Source organism: Heterocephalus glaber, unplaced genomic scaffold (assembly GCF_053883595.1).
Source record: "Heterocephalus glaber isolate CG9 unplaced genomic scaffold, H.glaber_assembly_v1.0 deba00001465, whole genome shotgun sequence".
NCBI classification, from domain to species: Eukaryota; Metazoa; Chordata; class Mammalia; order Rodentia; family Bathyergidae; genus Heterocephalus; species Heterocephalus glaber.
The window spans coordinates 2,305,359-2,326,253 of record NW_028258312.1 but is presented as its reverse complement, the minus strand read 5'-3'; the positions used below and the strand labels follow the sequence as shown (position 1 = coordinate 2,326,253).

At 46.1% G+C, this 20,895-nt stretch overlaps 2 protein-coding genes across 4 annotated transcripts; both read left to right on the top strand.

Annotated features, from left to right (window-relative positions):
- Nucleotides 1-27: 27 nt before the first annotated feature.
- On the top strand, nucleotides 28-6,283 carry LOC101712453 (histone RNA hairpin-binding protein-like). Its single transcript, XM_021255892.2, has 6 exons — nucleotides 28-292; nucleotides 2,428-2,508; nucleotides 2,613-2,717; nucleotides 3,337-3,489; nucleotides 3,631-3,751; nucleotides 5,699-6,283. Exons 1-5 carry the CDS (start codon nucleotides 249-251, stop codon nucleotides 3,695-3,697), a joined length of 450 nt encoding a protein of 149 aa, XP_021111551.1. The 5' UTR covers nucleotides 28-248; the 3' UTR covers nucleotides 3,698-3,751; nucleotides 5,699-6,283.
- Nucleotides 6,284-6,509: 226 nt separating this feature from the next.
- On the top strand, nucleotides 6,510-20,302 carry Fam53c (family with sequence similarity 53 member C). 3 transcript variants are annotated; one of them, XM_021255891.2, is made up of 6 exons: nucleotides 6,510-6,721; nucleotides 11,019-11,248; nucleotides 11,654-11,711; nucleotides 14,594-15,378; nucleotides 16,443-16,532; nucleotides 17,260-20,302. In XM_021255891.2, exons 2-6 carry the CDS (start codon nucleotides 11,171-11,173, stop codon nucleotides 17,515-17,517), a joined length of 1,269 nt encoding a protein of 422 aa, XP_021111550.1. In that variant the 5' UTR covers nucleotides 6,510-6,721; nucleotides 11,019-11,170; the 3' UTR covers nucleotides 17,518-20,302. The 3 variants fall into 3 exon arrangements, with proteins under 3 accessions (XP_021111550.1, XP_004841869.1, XP_004841870.1); XM_004841812.4 differs by lacking the exon at nucleotides 6,510-6,721 and adding an exon at nucleotides 6,822-7,175; XM_004841813.4 differs by lacking the exons at nucleotides 6,510-6,721; nucleotides 16,443-16,532 and adding an exon at nucleotides 6,824-7,175.
- The last annotated feature ends 593 nt before the right edge of the window (nucleotides 20,303-20,895 follow it).

Sequence of the window (20,895 nt, the reverse complement as noted above, 5' to 3'; positions counted from 1 at the left end):
AGCCTTAGGCCCCCACAGGGTTAGGGAACCTAGCGCCCATTGGCTCTCCCTCTGGCCAATCGCCACACCCTTCCGGTCCAGTCTATTTCCTCAGCCGCATTAACCCCGGGAGATTTAAATTGCGCCTCGCCAGTGACGATTGTTCGCCAGGATGATACTAGGGGAGATTATTTTGAGTGAAAGTGTTTCTTTTTCCTTGCTCCATTCTCGTGTCGTTTCCCTTTAATTTTGCCAGTCTTCGGCTTGGGATGGAGGATTTGCCGCCGGCGGGTCAGGCGTTGGTGCGTGACAGGTGTGTAGGTTTTCGCTGAGTGGCATTGGCCCTTCCAAGAGGTTTCCTGCTCATTGTCCTTTTAGTGTGCAGCATCTCAGAGATATGGGTAAAAAGAATTACTTTTTCAGGGACAGTAAAGGAGTTGAATCACCTCTTTGTGTATTTTTTGAGATTCTAGGGGTTGAAACCCAGGGGCGCTCTACTACTGACCTAAACTCAGGCCCTTCTTTTTATTTTGAGACAGAGTTTTGCTACATTAGCCAGGCTGGCCTCGAACTTGTGATTCTCGTGCCTCAGCCTCCCGAGTAGTTGGGGCTACAGGAATGCACTACGCCCAGCATCTTAATGTAATTCTTACCAAGGTCCAGGGGAATCTCAAACTTTAGGTGTTTAGGGAAATCAGAACATTAATAATGTGATGTTTGAAATCGTTTATATCTTTTGCAGTACAGTACTGGGAGTCCAACACAGAACCAAGGGCATGTAAGGCAAGTGCCCTACCACTAAGCTACACCCTCAGACCTAGACTTTTGTTTGTTTTTTGATACAGGGTCTCACTATGCCGTCCAGGCTGGCCTCAAACTCCAAACTCTTGGCAATCTCCTGCCTCAGCCTCCCAAGGGCTTGGATTACAGGCATGTGGCACTATGTCCAGCTATTCCTAAAATTCTTAATGTCAGATACTTGCTTTTATTTATTTATTTTTGGTACCAGGGATCGAACTCGGGTCCTTGCGCTTGCAAGGCAAGCGACGGAACCACTGAGCTAAATCCCTGGCCCGGATATTTGCTTTTAATGAGAGCCAGCCATTATTGGGCGCACCTGCGATCCTGGCCCTCTGAGTGGCTGAGGCAGAACTGCAAGTCTGAGCCCAGCCTAGGAAATTTAGTGATTTAACAAGACCCTGTCTCAAAATAAGAAATAAAAAAGGGGCTGTGGAGGTAGCTCAGTTCAATCCCCAGTACCGGAAAAATTAATAAATTAATCCTGTGAGGGTCAGGGTGGGTATAGATGAGACAAAACTGGCCCACGAAGGGGCCGGGGATTTAGCTCAGTGGTTTCTGCAGCCTGCTGCGCAAGCGCAGAGACCCAAGTTCGATCCCCGGTACCAAAAAAAAAAAAAAAAAAAAACTGGCCATGAATGTTGGGCAGTGGGTGGGTGGCAGGATGTCATGTGCAGGCTAGGGGTATATTTCATTGGTAGAGCATTTGCCTAGCCTGGAGGAGGCCCTGAGTTTGATCTCTGACACCACAAAAAATTTAATGTGCATACTAACCACTAGGAGATCCTGTTAAAATACTGGTTCTGATTAAATGGCTCTGGATTTTGGCCAAGATTCTTCGTTTCTGAAAAGTACCCAGCTGATGTCAATGCCTCTCCCCTCCTCTCCTTTTTTAAGATAGGGACTCATGAAGCTGGTCGTGGTGGCCCACACCTGTAATCCCAGCACTTGGAAGGCTGAGGCAGGAGGATTGTTGCAAATTCAAGGCCACCCTGGGCTACATAGTGAGTTCAAGGTCAGTCTGAACTAAATAGCAAGACTCTATCTCAAGACAAAACCAAACCAAAGATAGGGTCTCATTATGTTGCCTCTAACTTGAGGCTCCTGTCTCAGCCTCCTCAGTAGCTGGGATTACGGGTCCATGAACTGGTCAAGCTTGTTATACTCTTTACTTCAATGTATGTCTGAAATTTTTCATAATTAAAAAATGTTTAAAATAGCCTGGTATAGTGGCACATGGCTGTAATCCCAGGCAAAAGGATCACAAATTCAAGCCCAGCCTGGGCAATTGAGTGACCTAGTGAAACCCTATCTCAAAAAAAGTGGAGGGGAGGGCTGAGAATGTGTCCCAGTCCAAGGGCCCTGGGTTCAACTCCTGGTTCTGGAATAAAAAAATAAACATGTTTAAAATAATTTTGGAAGCCCTTTAAAATGCAGACTCCTAAAATTGATTCAACAGGTCTAAACTGAGGCCCAGGATTATCAAGACCATCAGCGGCTACCCATACCAATGGCTTGTAGACCACACTTTGAGAAACAAGTCAGAAATACGATCTTTATCTGATGTTAGGATCTTGTTGGTGACAGTGGCTGAGAGGTGCTGTATAGTCAGCTGATGTTTATCCTAATCTGTGGAAATTGCTTCCCCAGAAAGGAGGTATGTGAAGAGTCTTTGTCCTCTGGGACAGAGACCGTAAACGTGGGAGTCAGCACAGACTCTTGTCATGCCAGGTAAGTTTGGAAGTCAGGGTGAAGGTAAAGGGAGTGTGATAGGGTTGATGTCTGCTCTAATGACTATAATCGTTCTTCATAGGTTACTGTATACTCCCCTGCAGGTGGGAAGTAGAGACAGATGAAGTTGTCCTGCAGCGGCGGCAAAAGCAAATAGATTATGGCAAATGTACACCTGGTTACCAGTGCTTTCTGCAGCAGATCCCCAAGTGAGTGCATTTTTGGATGGTCACAACAAGTAGGTCAACCAAGTGGCCCTGGTCAATGTCAGGTGATGGGAAGATATTAGAATCTGAGCACTCTAACAGCTGCAGCATTACTAATTCTCTCACAATCTAGTCTCCAAAATAAGTTTTGAAGATTTTCTCAAGTAGAAGAGTAATACTTGGCCTATAAAACGTTTCCAAGCTCTATCTATGGTTCCTGATAACGGTGTTTTCTTCTCAAACTTATTTCCCATGGCCCCATGCTTCCAGCTGTCTTAGCTAACTGCAACACACTTGATTAATTACGTGTGCACTTATATGCATACATACAAACCAAAATGTATGAAAGAGTAGAATGTATTGTATAGGTATGTCAAATACTTTCTTATATATGACTTCTGAAGGTGTTGTAATGTAGCTAACTTACCCTTTCCAGAAGCAAGGCTATTAGGGAAGTGGGAAGTTTGGAGTATAATCTGATTTGAAGATTCACTTTTTCTGTTGGATTGATTCCACATCTTTCTTGGGGAATTCCTATTTTAAGTGCCTGATTCACTGTGATAAGTGGTGAGCCATGTTCCTTTGGTTTGACCTCAATGTGACCTATATTTGTTGTTGCCAGAGCACAGCGACAGCCAGGGCTTCACCCTCAAACACCAAACAAGAACAGGAGGTACAGCCGTCGTTCCTGGGATGCCCAGATCAGGCAGTGGAGAAGAGCTCTACATACCTGGGACCCCCCCAGCCAGCCTCTTCAGGGCAGGGGTGCCGAAGGGTGTGTTTACTATTCTTAGTTCCCTTTGTGGGTGGTGACTGAGTCCTTACCTCTCCCCATGCAGCAGAGGTTCAGCTTTTATTGGGTAGAAAGGGAGGGTCTGTGTGAGTACAATGCTCTCTGACTCTGCTGCCTCCCTAGGCAGGGAAAGGAGAGTCTCTTAGAGCCCATGGATTCTACCTCTTCCGATGGCCTCCTGGATGACTGACTCCAGGCCCTGGAACCCTCACAGAATCTGGATGGAGGCCAGAAGGGGGCCAAGGTAGTATACTCCATTGAAAGCCATTGGATCAGGGTCATAGCTGGGGTCTGACTTATAGGAGCCCAATTAAGGTGGTATTCAAAGAAGTGGCCCAAGAACAAAAGAATAAAAAGGGAGTAGCAGGAAAAAACAGGACATGAGTTTTAAAAATTGAGAGCTCAGTGCATGCCTGAAGTCCCAGCACCCGGAGGCTGAGGCAAGAGGATTGCCTTGAGTTCAAGGCCAGCCTGAACTACATAGCAAAACCCTGTCTCAAAAAAAAAAGAGAGAGAGAGAGCTCAAAGTGGCAAAAAGATATTTAATTATGGGCAGGAGTGCTGGGCTGCACTTTGAGGCTTTATTTTTGGCAATATTGGAGATTTCACCTATGGCCTCACACATGCTAGACAAGCACTCTAGCACTGAGCTACATCCCCAACCTTTTTTACTTTTTAAGGTCCTGGTAAATTGAGTAGGCTGGCCCCTAACTTGTGATCTACCTCAGCCTTCCGAGTGCTGGGACTACAGGCATGTAGCTACCTCCTGGCTCCTGAGGAGCTAGGATTACAGACATGCATCATGGCACGGAGCAGTGGCTATTTTATTCTTTTTTATTAGTATATGTTTACAATACATAATAATTCATCTTGGGAAATTGGCACATACATATACACATCAAATCTTGATCATTTTTATTCCTTTCCAGCCCTTCCCCAGAGGCCCCCTTCCTACCTCCACAAGGTCTACCTGTTTCTTTTTTTTTTTTGGTACCAGGGATCAAACTTGGGACCTTGTGCTTTCGAGGCAGGCAGCAGAACCACTGAACTACATCCCCAGCCCTTACCTCCCTGATTCCTACCATCACTTTTATTTATTTATTTTTGGTACCGGGGATTGAACTTGGGACCTTGCTCTTGCAAAGCAGGCCGAGGAACCACTGAGCTAAATCCCTGGCACATAAACCACCTTTTCTTTTTCCCTTCGTCTGAGAAACTATTTTAGTCTAGATGAAAGGAAATATAACTTTCCTTTGAAATGAGTCCTGAAACCTGACTTGCAGTGTTTTTAAAAAATTTTTTTTGCAGATTTTTGTGTCTGTTTCTTCCATTGTTTTTGCAAATGAACCAATGCCAACTTAACTTCTTTAACTCAACCATTTAACTTTAGAAAGCATGATTAGTAATGAAAGAGAAGCAGCCTAGTGTGAAAAAGCAAGAGCCTTAGAGTGTCAGACTTTTTGATATAAACTTTGCCTATCAAATAGGCAGTCATTTAACCTCTTAGGCAGTTTCAGTTGGCAAATAAGAGATAGTTTGATTGTAGGCAAAAATAAGTATATTTCTTAAAAATATGTAGCACAGGGCTGGGGATTTAGCTCAGTGGTTTTGCTGCCTGCTGCGCAAGCGCAAGGACCCGAGTTTGATCCGGGGTACACACACACACACACACACACACACACACACACACACAAATTATGTAATGAAAATGGGAGTGAAGATTTGTTTTTCACTGCAATTTCCTCTTAGTAAAGAGAAAGAACAGAACCACTGGCCATGATGTGTAGGTGAAATGGTTTCCTTTTCAGTAATGGTGAACCTTTTAGCGCTTTCAAAGATACAGCCCTCTGCAGCACATGTCATAAGTTCACCACCATGGTTAAAGTTTAATTGTACATATTATGTGCCAGGCATTGTGGTACATAATTTTTGTGTGTGTGTGTGTGTGTGTGTACCGGAGATCAAACTTGGGACCTTGTGCTTGTGAGGCAGGCAGCAGAACCACTGAGCTAAATCCCCGGGCTCCCTTTTTTTTTTTTTTTTTTTGAGACAGGACTCACTATGTACTCCCTGCTGGCCTTGAACTCTTCTTGGTGATCTTCCTGCCTCAGCCTGAAGAGTGCTGGGATTACAGATGCACACCACCACACCTGGCCCATTTTCTTAATACCTCACTTTTTCTCTCTTTCAGTTTGTAGATTTGGTGGATCCAATTTCCTGCCCTCCCAGGCTCAGTGAGGAAGACAGCAATTCACCTGTCCCAGACTTGGATAGTGCAGAAAATATTTAGAGAAAATATGTCTTTCAGGGAACTTGCTGCTAAATGTGATAGTGAAGTCACTTGTGTTAATACTTTCCAAACAGAAAAGAAAGAAAGAAAGAAAGAAAAGAAAGAAACCAAGAAAGCAAAAACTGCCTTACAAAGAGATCACAGCATGATGGCATTGTTTAAAGCCTCTTTTTTTTTTTTTTGCTACCAAGGATCAAACTCAGGGTCCTTGCGCTTGTGAGGCAGGCGGCGGAACTGCTGAGCTAAATCCCAGGCCCTAAAAGGTCTCCTTTTTCTTTCTTTTTTGTCTTTCTGATGCTGAGACTCGTGTTTACAGAAGAACCAGAAACCATCTTCCTAATTCCTTCACTTACTTAAGTCTACATTCCGACTCTTTAAAAAGGACTTGAACTGTGGCTGAGGTGGGAGGTGGTAGTAGTGGCAAAGACTCAATAAAAAGGTGGTTTCCCTTTCCTGAAGAGGAAATATAGTGCCATCGACATCGTTTGCCCATCTGCCTTTTTCCTCCCTTTCCGTTTTAAGGAAAGTGGTCCAACTGTAACCACCGTACCCCCCCCCCCCCGCGCAAGCAACTGAACCGCCTATGATGTCATAATCACAATCCCATTACCTCATCCTGTTGGGGGGAGGGGAGAGGGAGGACAGAGAGTGCACAGCCCTGGGCCCCCCTCAGCTTTACAAAGTGTTTTGGGTGTGAGCAAATTACAGAACCAAGTGGGCACGGCCCCGTAACCTTATAAGTGCTGGGTTTATAAGGTTCGACCAGATCCAGCAGCTGAAGAGAGGCTCCAGGGACTCAGAGCAGGCCGTAACCGGCGCTTGGACTACATTTCCCAGCAGTCTTCACGCCCAGGACCGGTCCTTTGTTGGGGGCAGGGGGGTTCTTTCAGAAAGCTGGGCCTGTCGCTCCGAACAGGAGAGCAGGTGAGAGGCACAGTGGATGATTTTATTAAGCGGCCTTGATGGAGTAAGAGGTTGCATCTGGGTCAATGTAGGGATGAACAGCGGGGCCAATGGCTTTGTTTACCTTCGTCTGACAGGACCTCCCCCGCGAGTTCCAAGATATGCCTCTAACTGGGTCCATCCACTTTCTGCGATCATTTGGAGGGGTGACTCGTTAGGGGCGGGACCACTCCGTCCCTAAACCAAAAAGCCACCCGCGTTCACCACCGAGCTATACTAGGAAGACTTTAAGAGACAAACGACACAGGGCTTGGGCCTCAGCGGGGGGGTTCGTAGGAATTCTGCGAACCGGAGAGATCTCCCTACTTTCCTCAGTGGCCTGTTGGTTCGCGCCGGCGCCTTTTAAGGGCACCGTGGGGCGAACGGAGCACTCAGAGCTGCTTTGGCCGCGGCCCTGGGAGCTGAAGGAGCCGCGGTAGGTGGCGGAGGGCAGGTGGCTCTGGGGCCTTGGGGCGGGCATCTCCACTGTCCCTCCTTTCTCTTTCCCCTCCCCCAGCTCAACCGCCCGTGCGGCCGGGCCTCAAAGGCCGCCTCCGCTGGGAGAGCACAGGACCCGGTGGGGGAGGGGTGGGGGAGTGCTAAGTCCCAGACCTTCCCCATCCCCTGCGTCCTAAGTTCGCTTCCCACGGCCCCATTATAGAACTGGAGCGGGAAGAGGCGAGCGACAGTCCCCCCCTGAGCGAGCCCTGGCACCCCCGGGGGGGGGCAGTGGAAGCCCCATGCCCCACCCCGCGGGGACAGGCAGGGCAACAGAGGGAGAGATTGAAGATTGTAGGGGGTCTAGCCGTTTGCTTCTTCATCGGAGTGGGGGGAGGGGTGCTCTCCACTTGTCACCCCTATCCCCTCCAGAACCTATATGGAGGAAGAGCATTCGGGTCTCCACTTACCTGCTCTTGCACTTCCCTGCCTCCTTCATGTTTTCCTTCAGTCCCCAGAGGTCTGGAGGCTGGGACCTGAGGGAAAGGTCCCTAGGGGATTTGTGGGTCTCCTCTCCCTTGGCCTGACCTGATCCTAGGTTGTCCAGGTTTCAACACAACCTCAGCATCTCTGAAACACTAGTGTCAGGGATTACTGCCATCCAATAGGAGAGGAAGAGGGGATCAAATTTTTATTTTAAGGGGGTTGTGCTGGAGAGAGAGCCTGGACTGAGGGTTAGGCCTGGTGGGGTTCCTGGGAGGGCCTAGCGGCCCGCTGCTCTCTGAAGGGCTGAACCCCGTGCCAATTGTTAAGCTGAGAAGTTTTAACTTGTCTAGTGAATGTTCAGGGCTATCTCTACCCCTCAGATACACAAAATGGAAGGGAAAGGAAGACAGCAAGAGAGGGCTTCTTACACTTTTTTCAGTGCCTGCTTGAGAAAGAGGAGGCCCCTCGCAGAGCTGGTTTGCCTTCTTTTGTGTCCTGGTTTGATTCCTTATGGCTTCCGTTCTGTTCCACCTCTCTGGCCTGTTTTAGGAAACTCAGGCTGAGAGTATCAGTTGCATAGCGGTAGTTACATTGTTCCAGTTACCTCTGTGTGGCCATATCCCAACAATTAAAATACAGAAAAACACAAAATCACCCTCTTCACTTGATCTTAGAGAGGCCTGAGAGTTTGCTGTTTGTCCAAATGCCTCATGGAAAGCTTGTAAGAGTTTGTTTCACTCCTTGCTCCTCATGGCTGGGCAGCCAGAGGCCTGGGGTCTCTAGGGTAAAAGCCTTCAGTTAGGTTCCCTCTTGTTCATCTTTGAGGGCAGAGTTAAGGAACCAGGAGCAGAAGTGATAAAAACTTTAGCTTCTCCCACAAAAACATAGGGGAAGCAGCTCATAGGAGCTCTCAGGAAGCTGGAACTTTGTTCGGGGTAGTAGTAATAATTATGCATGAAAATGATAGTTAACTGTAATGATGATTGACCTCAGCATCTTTCTTTGAAAGAACTGCAAGTACATCCAAGTGTATTTCTTTCCTTTACCTTTTGGCCTCCCTCTGAGGTAGAAATAATTCCCTCTATTGTAGAGGGTGATCTCCCCCCAACGTCACAGAAAGAAGAGCCATCCCAGGTTCCCTTCCTTTGGTGAGCCAGAGAGGGAGGGTGGCATCCAGCCATAAAAACAGACCCCGTTGCCTTCTTCATTTTAATGATATCATAGCTTCTGGCATACTGAGGCTTTGAGGAGCAACAAACAGGAGGGATGAGAATTGGCAGTCTATGTGTACTTTTGACTTTTACAGGCCTGTTGGTGTGCTTTTATACACTGTGAGATTTCATGTTAATTCATTCCTGTGATGGAGTAAGATTACTGTGCCCATTTTACATAGGGGTAAACTAAGGATTTGTTAAGTGATTAACCAAACCTATCTCAGCAGATTGGATTAAGACTTAAGTTTCTTGATTGATCATTCTATTAGCTACTGCTACATAAACTCTCTGGTGAGCTATCTGCCTGGTAGTAATTTCTGGAAATAGGCAGAACAGTCAAGACACTAAGTTAACTCTGTCCTTAAGCAAGGCCCCTAAGGCAACTATGTGGGCTTTGAGGCCTGATGTCTGATAAGAGCTTGTTTACTGCTATCAGAAAGTAACTAAGAGAAAGATTTTTTCGTGACAGGGTCTTACTACGAAGTCCATTCTGAACTCGCTGTGTAGCCCAGGCTAGCCTCAAACTTTCCATCCTCCTACCTCAGACTTCGTAATGCTGGCTGGGGAGAAAGAATCTTGATTAGTTATATCCATGCTCTTTTTGTCAAATCAGCCTGATACCTTAGTTGAATGAAGTCATGGAGTTATTTTTAGTATCTGTAGAGTTGAAATACAATCAATTATCTTGACCATTTTTTAATTTTCTTGTCTTTTTCTTAGTACTAGGGATTCAACCCAGGGCCTTCACACCAAGCTTCATCCCCAGCCCTTATTTTTATTCTTTTGTTACTGGGAATTGAACTCCGGGCCTCGCAGTTTTCAGGCAGGTGCTATGCTGTTGAGCTACATCCTGGCCCTTTGTTTTATTTTATTCTCTTAGTACCAGGGATCGAACTCAGGACCTTGGGCTTGCAAGGCAGGCAGCAGAACCACTGAGCTAAATCCCCAGCCGATTTATTTCATTTTTTGAGGTAAGGTCTCACTATGTAGCTCAGGCTGTCCTCAAACTCAAGGCAGTCCTCCTGCCTCAGCCTCTTAAGTGCTGGGATTACAGGTGTGCACCACCACATAGAGCTTAAACAAGTGACAGATTTGTTAGATGCCTATTAATTTTTTTCTTGGAGTGCTGAGGATCAAACCCCAGACCCTACCCATGCTAGGCAAATGCTCTACCACTGAGCTACCCCTCAGCCCCCTTTCTAAATTTTTAAATTTTGAGACAGTTTCTAAGTTGCCCAGCCTGGGGTTGAACCTAGTTATCCTCTTACTTCAGCCTTCCATAGTGCTGGGATTACAAGTGTGTACCACTGTGCCCGGCTTCTCATTTTATAGGAGAATATTCATAATACTTGTTTGGTTTTGGTTTTTTGTTTGGTTTTTTGGTACCTGGAGTCGAACTCACGACCTTGCTCTTGGGAGGCAGGCACAGTGCCACTGAGCTAAATTCCTGGCCCATTCATAATATTTATAGAAAAATAATACTATATCAGCTGTTAAGGCTATAGAAGGACATAAAATCCTATTTACCCTCATCTGTTGCATTTGTTTGTGACAGGGCCTTGTTATATAGTCTAGGCTGGCCTTGAACTCACTATATAGCTCAGACTATCCTTGAACTCTCAGTGATCTTCCTGTCTCAGCTAAGTGCTGGGATTACAGGTGTACGCCACCATGCCCAGCTAGTCTGGTCTTTCTGATGCAGGAAGAAGTCATGCCTATAACCATTGCTCTTCCCTATACTTTATTTTGTAGTTTAGGAGAATACCTCTTGGCTTCTACCTAGAAGATAAAGTATCAGGCCAATCAGGATGGAAATAACCATTTGGGCATTGCTCTCATTTAAGCTGTTTTCTAAGTGGTGCTGGTATTCCAGGTAGAAAGCAGAGCATGAGTCAGGTTAGGAGTAAATAGGTTTCAGTTTGCTTGCCGAGTCCAGTTCAGTTTACTGGATATCTGGAGTGCCAAGTTCAGAATGTTTTTGAGGCTGTGTTTAGGTTTAGCAGGAAAGAGCTGTGTTCAATTAATGATGTCTGCCAAAGGTCTGGCATAGGGTTGCTGTGGTATGTATCCCATGCATTTTCCATCTCTGGACTAGGTACATCTCTAATATCACTTGGGGCTGGCCCCTCTGTAATTGGCAGACTCAGCAGGCATGACTGGAGAGGGAAGTCCCAATGGTGCTAGAATGGTGCTGCAGTGGCAGAAGACGGCTCACAAGTGAGGTCTGGAAGAACAACAGGGAAGACATCCATCATTTGCTCCAAAGTGTGCAAGTCAGATCCTGGGGAGAATCATGATAACTCTGATCACTGAGCAGCTACAGAAGCAGACTCTGGATGAGCTGAAATGCACACGCTTCAGCATCAGTCTGGTAAAAGATCAGTCTTCCTGCTTCTCCATGACCCCTTCCCCTTTTTTCTGAGGCTGTTTGTTGCTACTATTTTACCCTTGTCCTGTGTTGTATGAATATCGTACTTATATACTGGAAGAGCCCACTAAAGCCTCACAACCCAGCCCAAAAGGAAGGGGGCAGGGACTTTTCCACTGGTAGAGAAGGGACATCAAAACTTGGGTGGAGAAGGGTTTAAGGTATTGGAAGCTACGGATTGTTTTACTCACTAACTTTGGGAAGACAATAGGAGGAGAACACTTAGGAGACTCTTTAACACCCCTGGAACCCATGAATTGCAGGGAAAAATTGGAGAGGGCTCTTAGAAATCTGTCAGTGTGTCCTGAACCTGAATCATGATGGACATTCTGTCTCTCTCTCTCTTAGCCTTTGCCTGATCATGCAGACATCTCCAACTGTGGGAACCCTTTCCAGCTTGTGTCTGGTAAGGTATCGTGTGCATGTGTCATGTGTTTGCTCATGTCCCTGTCTAGATATTTCTCACATTGACTACCAGTGACCAGAATTAACTAGTCTAGCTCTAGAACTTTCTTGCCAGAGGGTCACTTTCTAAGGTCACCCTTGTTTCCATTTTACTGTCCCAGCATATGTTATAGTCTGTTTATTTTTTATTTTTTTGGTACCAGGGATTGAACTTGGGACCTTGCGCTTGCAGGACAGGCGCAGTGCCACTGAGCTAAATCCCCAGCCCTAGTCTGTTTATTTTTATTTGCCCTTATAGAGACTTTTCTGATTAAATTTTTTAAAATAGATAATACATTTACATGGTTCAAAAATTTTAAAATAACAAAAATGTTACACTGTAAAAGTCTTCTGCCCACTATCTACTGAGCTCTCACTGCCTCCCTAAAAGTAACTGCTGGATCTGGGCCCAGTGGTGGAGTGCTGAGGCCCTGCATTTGAACCAGGCACTCAAAAAAGTAACTCCTATTACTAGTTTCTTGTATATCTGACATGAATTTCTTTATATGAATAGAAAGAAATATAACATTCTTTTTCCCACTTTTGTAATATCAAAGGTGGGCCAGCGATTTAGCTCAGTGGTGCCACCGCCTGCCTCACAAGAACAAGGTCCCGAGTTCAATCCCTGGTACCAATAAAATAATAATAATATAAAGGTTATATATTATATGTTATTTTATGTCTTTATTTTGAGACAGGGTTATGCCATGTAATTCAGGCTGGCCTTGAACACACTATGTAGCTCAGGCTGGTCTTGCACTCCTGGTTCAAGTATGCCTCAGCATCCTGCCTTAGCATCCTAAATGCTGGGATTACAGATGTGCGCCACCAACCTGGCCTATCCCTTTTATTTGTTTTTTTTTTTTTTGGTACCAGGGATTGAACTTGGGACCTTGTGCCTGCAAGGCAGGTGCTGGAACCACTGAGCTAAATCCCTGGCCCTTTGCCTTTTAAAAAAAAACTTAATGCAAGAAGGAAATGGAATTAGTATGAGAAAAGGAAAAACTAGGGTGAGGATTTAGCTCAGTGGTTTTACCACCTGCTGCACAAGCACGAGGACCCAAGTTTGATCCCTGTTACCAAAAAAAAACAGGAAAAAATAGAAACAGAGTCTTTGTAAATAGGGAGGGGCAGAGGGGTTGAAGGGAGGACAGGAGAATGGGGAAAAAGTAAGAACCAAGATGGAGTATGTAAAGGTACAAATTTCTAATGCTGAATATCATTATATTGTATACCTAAAATATACCAATGAAATTAATTTTAAAAAATTTAATGCATCTAGATCTTTCCCTGTCAGTATGCTGAGCATTTCCATCTTTCATATGGCTGCGTATTCTTACACTGAATGGATAGATGTATCAGTTTATTTAACCAATCTCCTATAATGTATATTTACTTCTAGTCTTCACTGCATAAAACTATAGTGAATCATCTTATATATATAGATAATTTTTCACATAGGATAATCTACCTAAGGTGTAAATTCCTAGATAATGAATTAATCGAAGGGCCTATGATTATAGGCATAACTAGTATACAGCTAGAACTCCCTAAGATATGCTGTGGGATGTTCTGCATCTTGTTTTCTTTTTCTGGGATACCTGACAAGGGAATGAGTTGTCAAAAGAATCTTCATTCAGTGTCTTCCTGCCGTTTATTAAATATTTGCTGAGTGTCAGGTGTTGTGCCGTAAGGACCCATGAGCCCTGCCCTCTTGGAGGTTAATAATAGGGGGAAGAGCTATTGACCAAATAGAGTTAGGTATGAATTTTGCCAATATTGAGTCTGACTTCATATACTTGTCATTTGCCCCAAATATCCAGCCCCTGCAGAATTCCAGCCTGCTAGCCAACAGAGTTTTGAGTAGGCTCTTTGTCCCTTAGTGAGCTATCTCCCAGAAGTCACAATTCTGGTTGGAATGCAGTGAGTGAGAATCATTCCTTTTAGCACATTTCCCCTTCTTTCCTTTGGTTTCCCCATCTGTTTGGATTTATGAGAAGCCTAAGAGAAGGGAACCAGAGTATGTGGGTGGCCAGACACAAAGGAACATGAGCAGCATAAAGTCTTAGGGATCCCCAAACACAGGTCCCAGTATCAGAGGCCTTCCCCACCCTTTTTACCCTCCCTGTGAATTAAAGTGATCTCTTAACCTGTTTGATCACCTCTTTCTTTTTGGCAGCCCTGACTCCTGTCTTGGTCTTGTTAACATAGGAAAATGGAAAGGCAGATAGTGCCAGGTGGAATGGAATAAGATGAGCAGGGTACACAACAGACATGTTTGTTTCTCTTGACTTGTTTTACCTATGAGAGGGAGTGGTAGGCAGGATATGAAATATGCTTTTGACTCCAGGTGATTGCTCACAGTGGAGGCAGTGTTGCATAGAAACCTAATCTTGGCCTCCGAAGACCTGAATTTGAATCTTGCTTTGGTTATTGATTTCTATGTGATTTGGAACAAGTTAGGAACTTTCCTTCTCTGTGAAATGGGGATAATCGTGGTACCTACCTCAAGGAAGTTTTTGGGAAATCACGGAAAGTGCTCAGTACATTGTCTGGCATATACACTCAAAAAAAAAAAAATGCTGGGCTGGGGATTTAACTCAGTGGTGCCACTGCCTGCTCAAGGTCCCAAGTTCAATCCCCAGTACCAAAAAAAAAAAAAGACTAAATCCAGGCATGGTGGTGCATGCCTATAATTCCAGCACTTGGGAGGCTGAGGCAGGATTGCCATGAGTTCAAGGCCAGCCTGAGCTATATAGTGAGTCCATGGTCAGCCTGAACTACAAAAAACAAAACAAAAAAAGTTAGGTATTATTAATATTTTTATTGCTAATGTTTTTCCAGAAGGTGCTTCCTGGAGGGGCCTTTCCCACTGTTCCTGTGCTGAGTTCCAGGACAGCCTCAGCTTCAGCTACCACCCCTCAGGCTTGAGCCTGCACCTCAGACCACCTAGTCGGGGAAGCTCCCCACAGGAGCAGCCCCTTTCCCAAATCCTAAGCCCTGAGCCCCCAGACCCAGAGAAGCTTCCTGTGCCCCCTGCTCCTCCATCCAAGAGGCACTGCCGCTCACTTTCAGTGCCCGTGGACCTGTCTCGCTGGCAGCCGGTGTGGCGGCCCGCCCCCTCCAAGCTGTGGACTCCCATCAAGCACCGGGGCAGTGGTGGAGGGGGTGGGCCGCAGGTGCCTCACCAGAGCCCCCCGAAGCGGGTCTCCAGCCTCAGGTTCCTCCAAGCTCCCAGTGCCTCTTCTCATTGTGCCCCAACCCATAGACCCTACAGCCCTCCTTTCTTCAGCCTGGCCCTGGCCCAAGATTCTTCTCAACCCTGTGCCACCTCCCCTCAAAGTGGCTCCTGGGAGAGCGACCCTGAGTCCTTGTCACCTTGCCCACCCCAGCGTCGCTTCTCCCTGTCACCCAGCCTGGGTCCACAGGCAAGCTGCTTCTTGCCCTCTGCTCGGAGCTCCCCTGCATCCTCCCCAGAGCTGCCCTGGCGACCTCGAGGTCTCCGAAACCTTCCCCGAAGCCGCTCACAGCCTTGTGATCTGGATGCCCGAAAAACTGGGATCAAGCGGCGCCACGAAGAGGACCCCCGACGCCTGCGGCCTTCCTTGGACTTTGACAAGATGAATCAGGTGGGACGAGCAAGACTAGGGGACCTTGGGTGGGAGTGGGGGTACTCTGTTCATACTTTTTATTTTGGATAAGGTCTGGTTTTGTAGTTCAGGCTGGCCTTGAACTCACTATGTGGCCTTGAACTTGAGGCAATCCTCTTGCATGCTAGGGTTACAAGTGTGTACCACCACACCCAGCTGTTCCTACTTGTTAGCTGTTGCCTATCTCCACACCCTCCTGGAAGGGCCTCCCCAGAGCTCTTTTCTGTCTGAGCTTTTACTAATGTTTGCATGGAACTGTTCTGGTCTTAGTACTAAAAGTTTCTGTCTGATAAGTGTCCTCAATTTCCCAGAGAAACTGGTGTGAGGACCATGTTAAAGCTTCCAGCAGGGATTCTAGATTATCCTGGCACAGGCACCTTCTCTCCTAAGAATGCATTAGCCATAAAAATCACATCGCCAGTGCCCCACGCCTGCTGAGGACTAGTTTTGCCACTTGCTCTTCACTGCTTTAAGTGGGCCTGTGAAGGCTTAAGGCAAGATGGGCTGTAACATTGTTCATCTGTTCAAAAAATGTTTTCTGGCTTCCTATTATGACTGCAGTTACTGTATGCACTTGCCCACTTGTTTCATGGTCTTCTTTTAGACTACTAGGTTATAAACTTCTTTGAGAATTTTTTCGTGTGTTCATACAATTATCTAGCCTTGCAGTGAGCACTTACTGAAAGCCCAAAATGTGTTGATCATTCATGGTGGCATGCACTTGTAACCCCAGCTATTTTGGAGGCTGAGGCAGGAGCACAACTTCAAGACCAGTTTGAGCAAAAACTCTGACCTGAAATAAAATTTTGTTTGGTTTTTTGAGATGGAGTCTCACTATGTAGTTCAGGCTGGCCTTGAACTTGCTGTGTAGCCCAGGCTGGCCTGGAAATCACAGCTATCCTCCTGCCTCAGCCTACTGAGTGCTAGGATTATAAGTGTGCACCACCATGCCCAGGTTAAAATTAATTTTAAAAAAAAATTCTAATCACCCTAAAATTACAAGGACCTAGCATTTCTTTCTTTCTTTTTTTTTTCTTCAAAAGGGAAGGGGTTTATTTGGCTTACAGTTCATAGAGGTTTCAGTCCATAATCAGCTGGCTCCAAGGCTGGGACAGCAAACAAGCATCGCAGAGGTGAAATAAAATATTATTTATTTATTTATTTATTTATTTATTGCGGAACTAGGGATTGAACTCAGGACCTTGTGTTTGCCAGGCAGGTGCTGGCGCCATTGAGCTAAACTTCCGGCCCCTTAAATAAAATATTTTAAGACCTGAGAATGTACCTTAGTGGTAGAGTGCTTGGTTGCCTACTATGTGTGTGACCCTAGGTGTGATCCTAAGCACCTCAAAATAAACAGACAAAAAACAGTGTACTTGACTTTGAGTAAGCACTGGCAGAACAGACCAGGAGAATTAAGCACATTATGTTCCTATCTGCATGGAATTTATGAATGAATTTTTGTTCTTGAATCTGATGGAAACTTTGAGCTCTTTCCTCAGAGAAATGTGCATGTGTACTAAATTTTCCCCCCAATTTTTTTTTTCTTTTTTTGATCTTTTTTGAGATGGTCTCACTATGCAGTTTAGGCTGTCCTTGAACTCACTCTGTAGCCCAGGCTGGCCTCAAACTGGAGGCAATCCTCCTACCTCAGCCTCCCAAGTGCTAGGATTACAGGTGTATTCCACCACACCCACCTCCAATTTCCCACATTTTGTCAGGGAGTAGCAGCCTTACCCTAAAACCTAAAATTCTTGCCTTCAGGTATAACAGAGAGGGCCACTTTGAAATATATTTTAGGGACGTTCGGGGAAGGTAGTATCTTTCTTTGTCTTCTTAAGTTTCTTGTTTGTTTGACAGAAACCATACTCAGGAGCTCTCTGTCTCCAAGAAACAGCCCGGGAAGGCAGCGGCATCTCTCCACCATGGTTCATGGCCTGTAGCCCTGCACCTCTCTCTGCTTCCTGCAGCCCCGTTGAGGGTTCCTCCCAGGTGCTGAGTGAAAGTGAAGAGGAGGAAGAGGGGGCTGTGCGGTGGGGGCGACAGGCATTGAGCAAGCAGACACTGTGCCAGCAGGACTTTGGGGACCTGGACTTGAATCTGATTGAGGAGAACTAAAACTGAGAGGCTATTTCCTGGGGCCACACAGACTGACTCTCTTATGGCTACTAACAAGTGTCGAGGCCTCAAGGCTGAGGGCCCAGCCTGGGAATGGGGGTGAGTGGAGGGGTCCGACTCAGGGCAGCCGGAAATCTCACTCCAGCAAGCTCGACCATGGCAAGAGACTGGCCGGGACAAGATAAACAGCTGGTGGCGGGAGGGATGGCCCCAGAGCAGACCCTTCCCATGGCGGCCCTGAGTGTAAGTATCCTTGCCCCTGGGAGAGCAATGGGCAGGGAAGGAAGGGGTCTGCAGACCCCAGCTCGGGGAATTTCACTAGCCCCTTTGCTTCAAAGGGCACTTGTGTCTTAGAATTTGGCCAGGGTGGGGGTGTTCAGTCAGCCTCCTTGGAGAAACTGTGTGAGAGTGTGTGCGTGCATGGGAGTGTACTTGTGGGAAGGTGTGTTTGCGTAGCCTTAGGGAAAGAAGGCAGTTGCTCCTTAACAGCAGAGCATCATGATACCCCCAGGATCTTGAGTTTTTTTACAGGATAGCAGGCTTGTTCAAGGAGTCAAGTTGAGGGCTCCAAGTTTTCCTTTTTTCTAAATATCTCTGGAACCAGTCTTGTAATCCATAGCATCACTGGCTCTAAAGGATTCTGTTTTGGGGTACAGCAGGGTCTTTTACTTGGTATGACCTCTGCTAATGATCTTCAGTCCCAACCCCTCCCCACTAGATATATCTAGTTTTGAGGGCTGCAGAGGGCTCACTACATTTACCTTGAGCTGGCCTTTTTTTTCATCAGATTGTCTAGGCTGTTTGCAACCTGCCTCTCTTGCTCTGAGTAGGTATGAGCACATCTGGGCAACTGAGGCAGGGCTGAAGGGCTTCATTTCTCTTCTTCACTGTTAGGACCTTTTCTTCTTGTCTTCTGACCTTCCAGGTCAGAGGAAGGGAGAAAGGCCCAGTCTTGGCCCCCTGCATCTGTTGAGGCAGACTTGCAGCAGGTGCAGTGGGCTTTAGTTCCCAACAGAGAGGGTTGCACTTAACCCAGCACTGCCCCTTGGAAGCAGGCTGTAAGGAAGCCTGTTACAAGATCCAGGCCCAGCTTCTTTTCTGACCTGCTTGAGCAAAAAGAAAGGGGTGTTCAGCATTTTAACAGTTTGCTTGTCTTCCACTCCTTCCAGGAAATGTTTATTTGCCTCTAATTGGCCCTGAGAGACAGAGAGAGGTTGGGGCTTACTGAGGAATTGGCTGAGGATGTGTAAAGCAAAGGCTGTGAGAAACAGCTGGGGGTTTATTATTGTTGGATTGAATTTCCTTTTTTGTTTCTCACCTACAGCTTGAGCCAGGGCAGCAGGTCCCAGTGGCTGCAGTGTGGGTTTAAGTGATGGGTTTGAAACTGCACATACTTTGGGAGGGCTGGCACCAGTGGATATGCATTCTGAAGCTGCTGCCACAGTATCCTGTGAGGCTTTGTCCAGATTTAGTTAGACCCAGCATGACCAAATTGGACCCGCCCTTCCTGTTTATTGCAAGAAGGGCATTTTTCTATTCAATTTTCAGGGTGTCTTAGGACCCAATTCCTCATGTTAGGGGCAAAGACCAAGGTCTGTTTTTTCTTCCTTGTGGAATTAAGCCTGACATTTTCTGCATTGCCCATGTGTTGGAAAGGTGAAGCTCCAGCCTCTGCCTCCACTTCAGAGGTAGTAGCCTTGTGTCGTGAGCCTGTGGCCCTCAGAAGCTCTCCCCTTCCAGGGCTCCTCCTGTCTCCTGGTTAGTTACCACATACTAACACTGGGCTACAAGTTCTCCAGGGGCCTGAGAGAGGCTCTCTGGAGAATCCAGGGAAACTGAGCCCAGGAGTTACCCATCCTTACATTCATCCCTCCCCTGGTTCTTCTCCCTCATCAGGCCATAATTTCCCAGGTGCCAGCTTCTTTTCCTCCTGAGGCATCCTCATCCCTGGGCTCTCTGCTGCAGGTTGGCTGTGCCAGCTTCCATTAGGCTACTGGCAATGCCTATGGGGTCTCTGCAGGCCCTAAGCTAAAGAAGTGAGGGCAGTGATTCTGCCTTCATCCTGGCTTCCCCAAAGCCCTAGGGCATCATCCTTAGGGAAGAAGGCCTACAGTTGTCATATTTTAATTCCATTACTTTAAGTCTGGAAAGTTAATCTAGTTAGAACTATCATCTTGCTTTCCAATCTAAGCACCTGTGGCCCTGGAACAAGCCTTTTCCAGAAGTGGTTCATTTTGCTTCATACAGTAGATCTGTCCTAACAGTTCTATGTAAGCCAAATGCTATTTTTCGATGCATTTGGACTGCTGACCATTTAAAAGCAGCCTATGATTGCTTCTTTTGTAAAGCAAGCAACTTCCCTTTACTTTAGCTGTTTTGACTCTTTGGGTTTTCACATATCGGGCTTGCCCAGAGTGGAGCACACCTCCAGGGCTTGTGGCTGACGCTGGGTAGACGTCTGCATCTGTGCTGTGTGTGTGGTGTGGCTGGCTGGTAAGTGAGTAACCCTGCGTACATGAGTGAAGCCACTCCCAGGCTGGTGCTCTCCTCCTATGCCCGATGACTGCCCAGTGGCAGCCTTAGCTGCCCTTCACTCCCACCTGCTGCCAAAGTCCCTGTGCTAATGGGATTACAAAAACAAAAAAAAGTGGAAAAAAAAATTTTCGTAAAGTTTGTTTTATATTAAAAAATCCATAAGTCTGTGTGTGTTAAACATGAGGTTCTGCCTCTGTGGCTGTGTTTGAAAAAATAAAGTTTTATTAGAATAACCCATTTTCCCAAGCAACCTTGTGTACTATAGTGTCTTTTTCCTTCCACTACAAAGAAAGGCAAGGAAAGGAAAAAGCTACCTAATATTCAGCCCCTTTATCTAAAACATGGTTGGGCCTTCTACCACCATAGATTAGATCTTACCACCCATGCTTCTGTTAAGACCTTGGTTATTTCTTTTCTTTCTTTCTTTCTTTCTTTTTTTTTTTTTTTTGATACTGGGGATCGAACTCAGGACCTTGCGCTTTTGAGGGAGGCGCCAAACCTCTGAGCTAAATCCCCGGCAACCTTGGTTATTTCTGATGGTCTAATTTGGTGTCCTTTCCTGGCACTTACCTGTTCCCTCTTCCCTGCTGTCTTCCAGATCATTGAAGTATTAATACTTTGTAGTTCCCTGAGAAATGTTTGCTAGTACGATCAGAAAGTTGTCTAGATTGGGCTTTGGGTGGTGGGGAGAAGGCAGGGTGGAAAACAATTTCTTAAGAGTTTTCACTTGTTAACATCCTGGAGAGATAGAGATTTAGTCATCAGAATTTAGATTTGAAAGACCTAGGGAACTTCTTCATCCTAAGAATAGTGCTTTTGGAAAATGCTGCTAGCAGCAAAGCT

Excerpts from the sequence above, each read along its gene's own strand:
- LOC101712453 (XM_021255892.2), top strand. The coding sequence starts at position 249 with ATGGAGGATTTGCCGCCGGCGGGTCAGGCGTTGGTGCGTGACAG. Across the intron at positions 293-2,427 it reads CAGGCGTTGGTGCGTGACAG|AAAGGAGGTATGTGAAGAGT; the intron begins GTGTGTAGGTTT and ends TTGCTTCCCCAG. Across the intron at positions 3,490-3,630 it reads CAGGGCAGGGGTGCCGAAGG|GCAGGGAAAGGAGAGTCTCT; the intron begins GTGTGTTTACTA and ends CTGCCTCCCTAG.
- Fam53c (XM_021255891.2), top strand. The coding sequence starts at position 11,171 with ATGATAACTCTGATCACTGAGCAGCTACAGAAGCAGACTCTGGATGAG. Across the intron at positions 15,379-16,442 it reads ACTTTGACAAGATGAATCAG|GGAAGGGGTTTATTTGGCTT; the intron begins GTGGGACGAGCA and ends TTTCTTCAAAAG. Across the intron at positions 16,533-17,259 it reads AGCAAACAAGCATCGCAGAG|AAACCATACTCAGGAGCTCT; the intron begins GTGAAATAAAAT and ends TTTGTTTGACAG.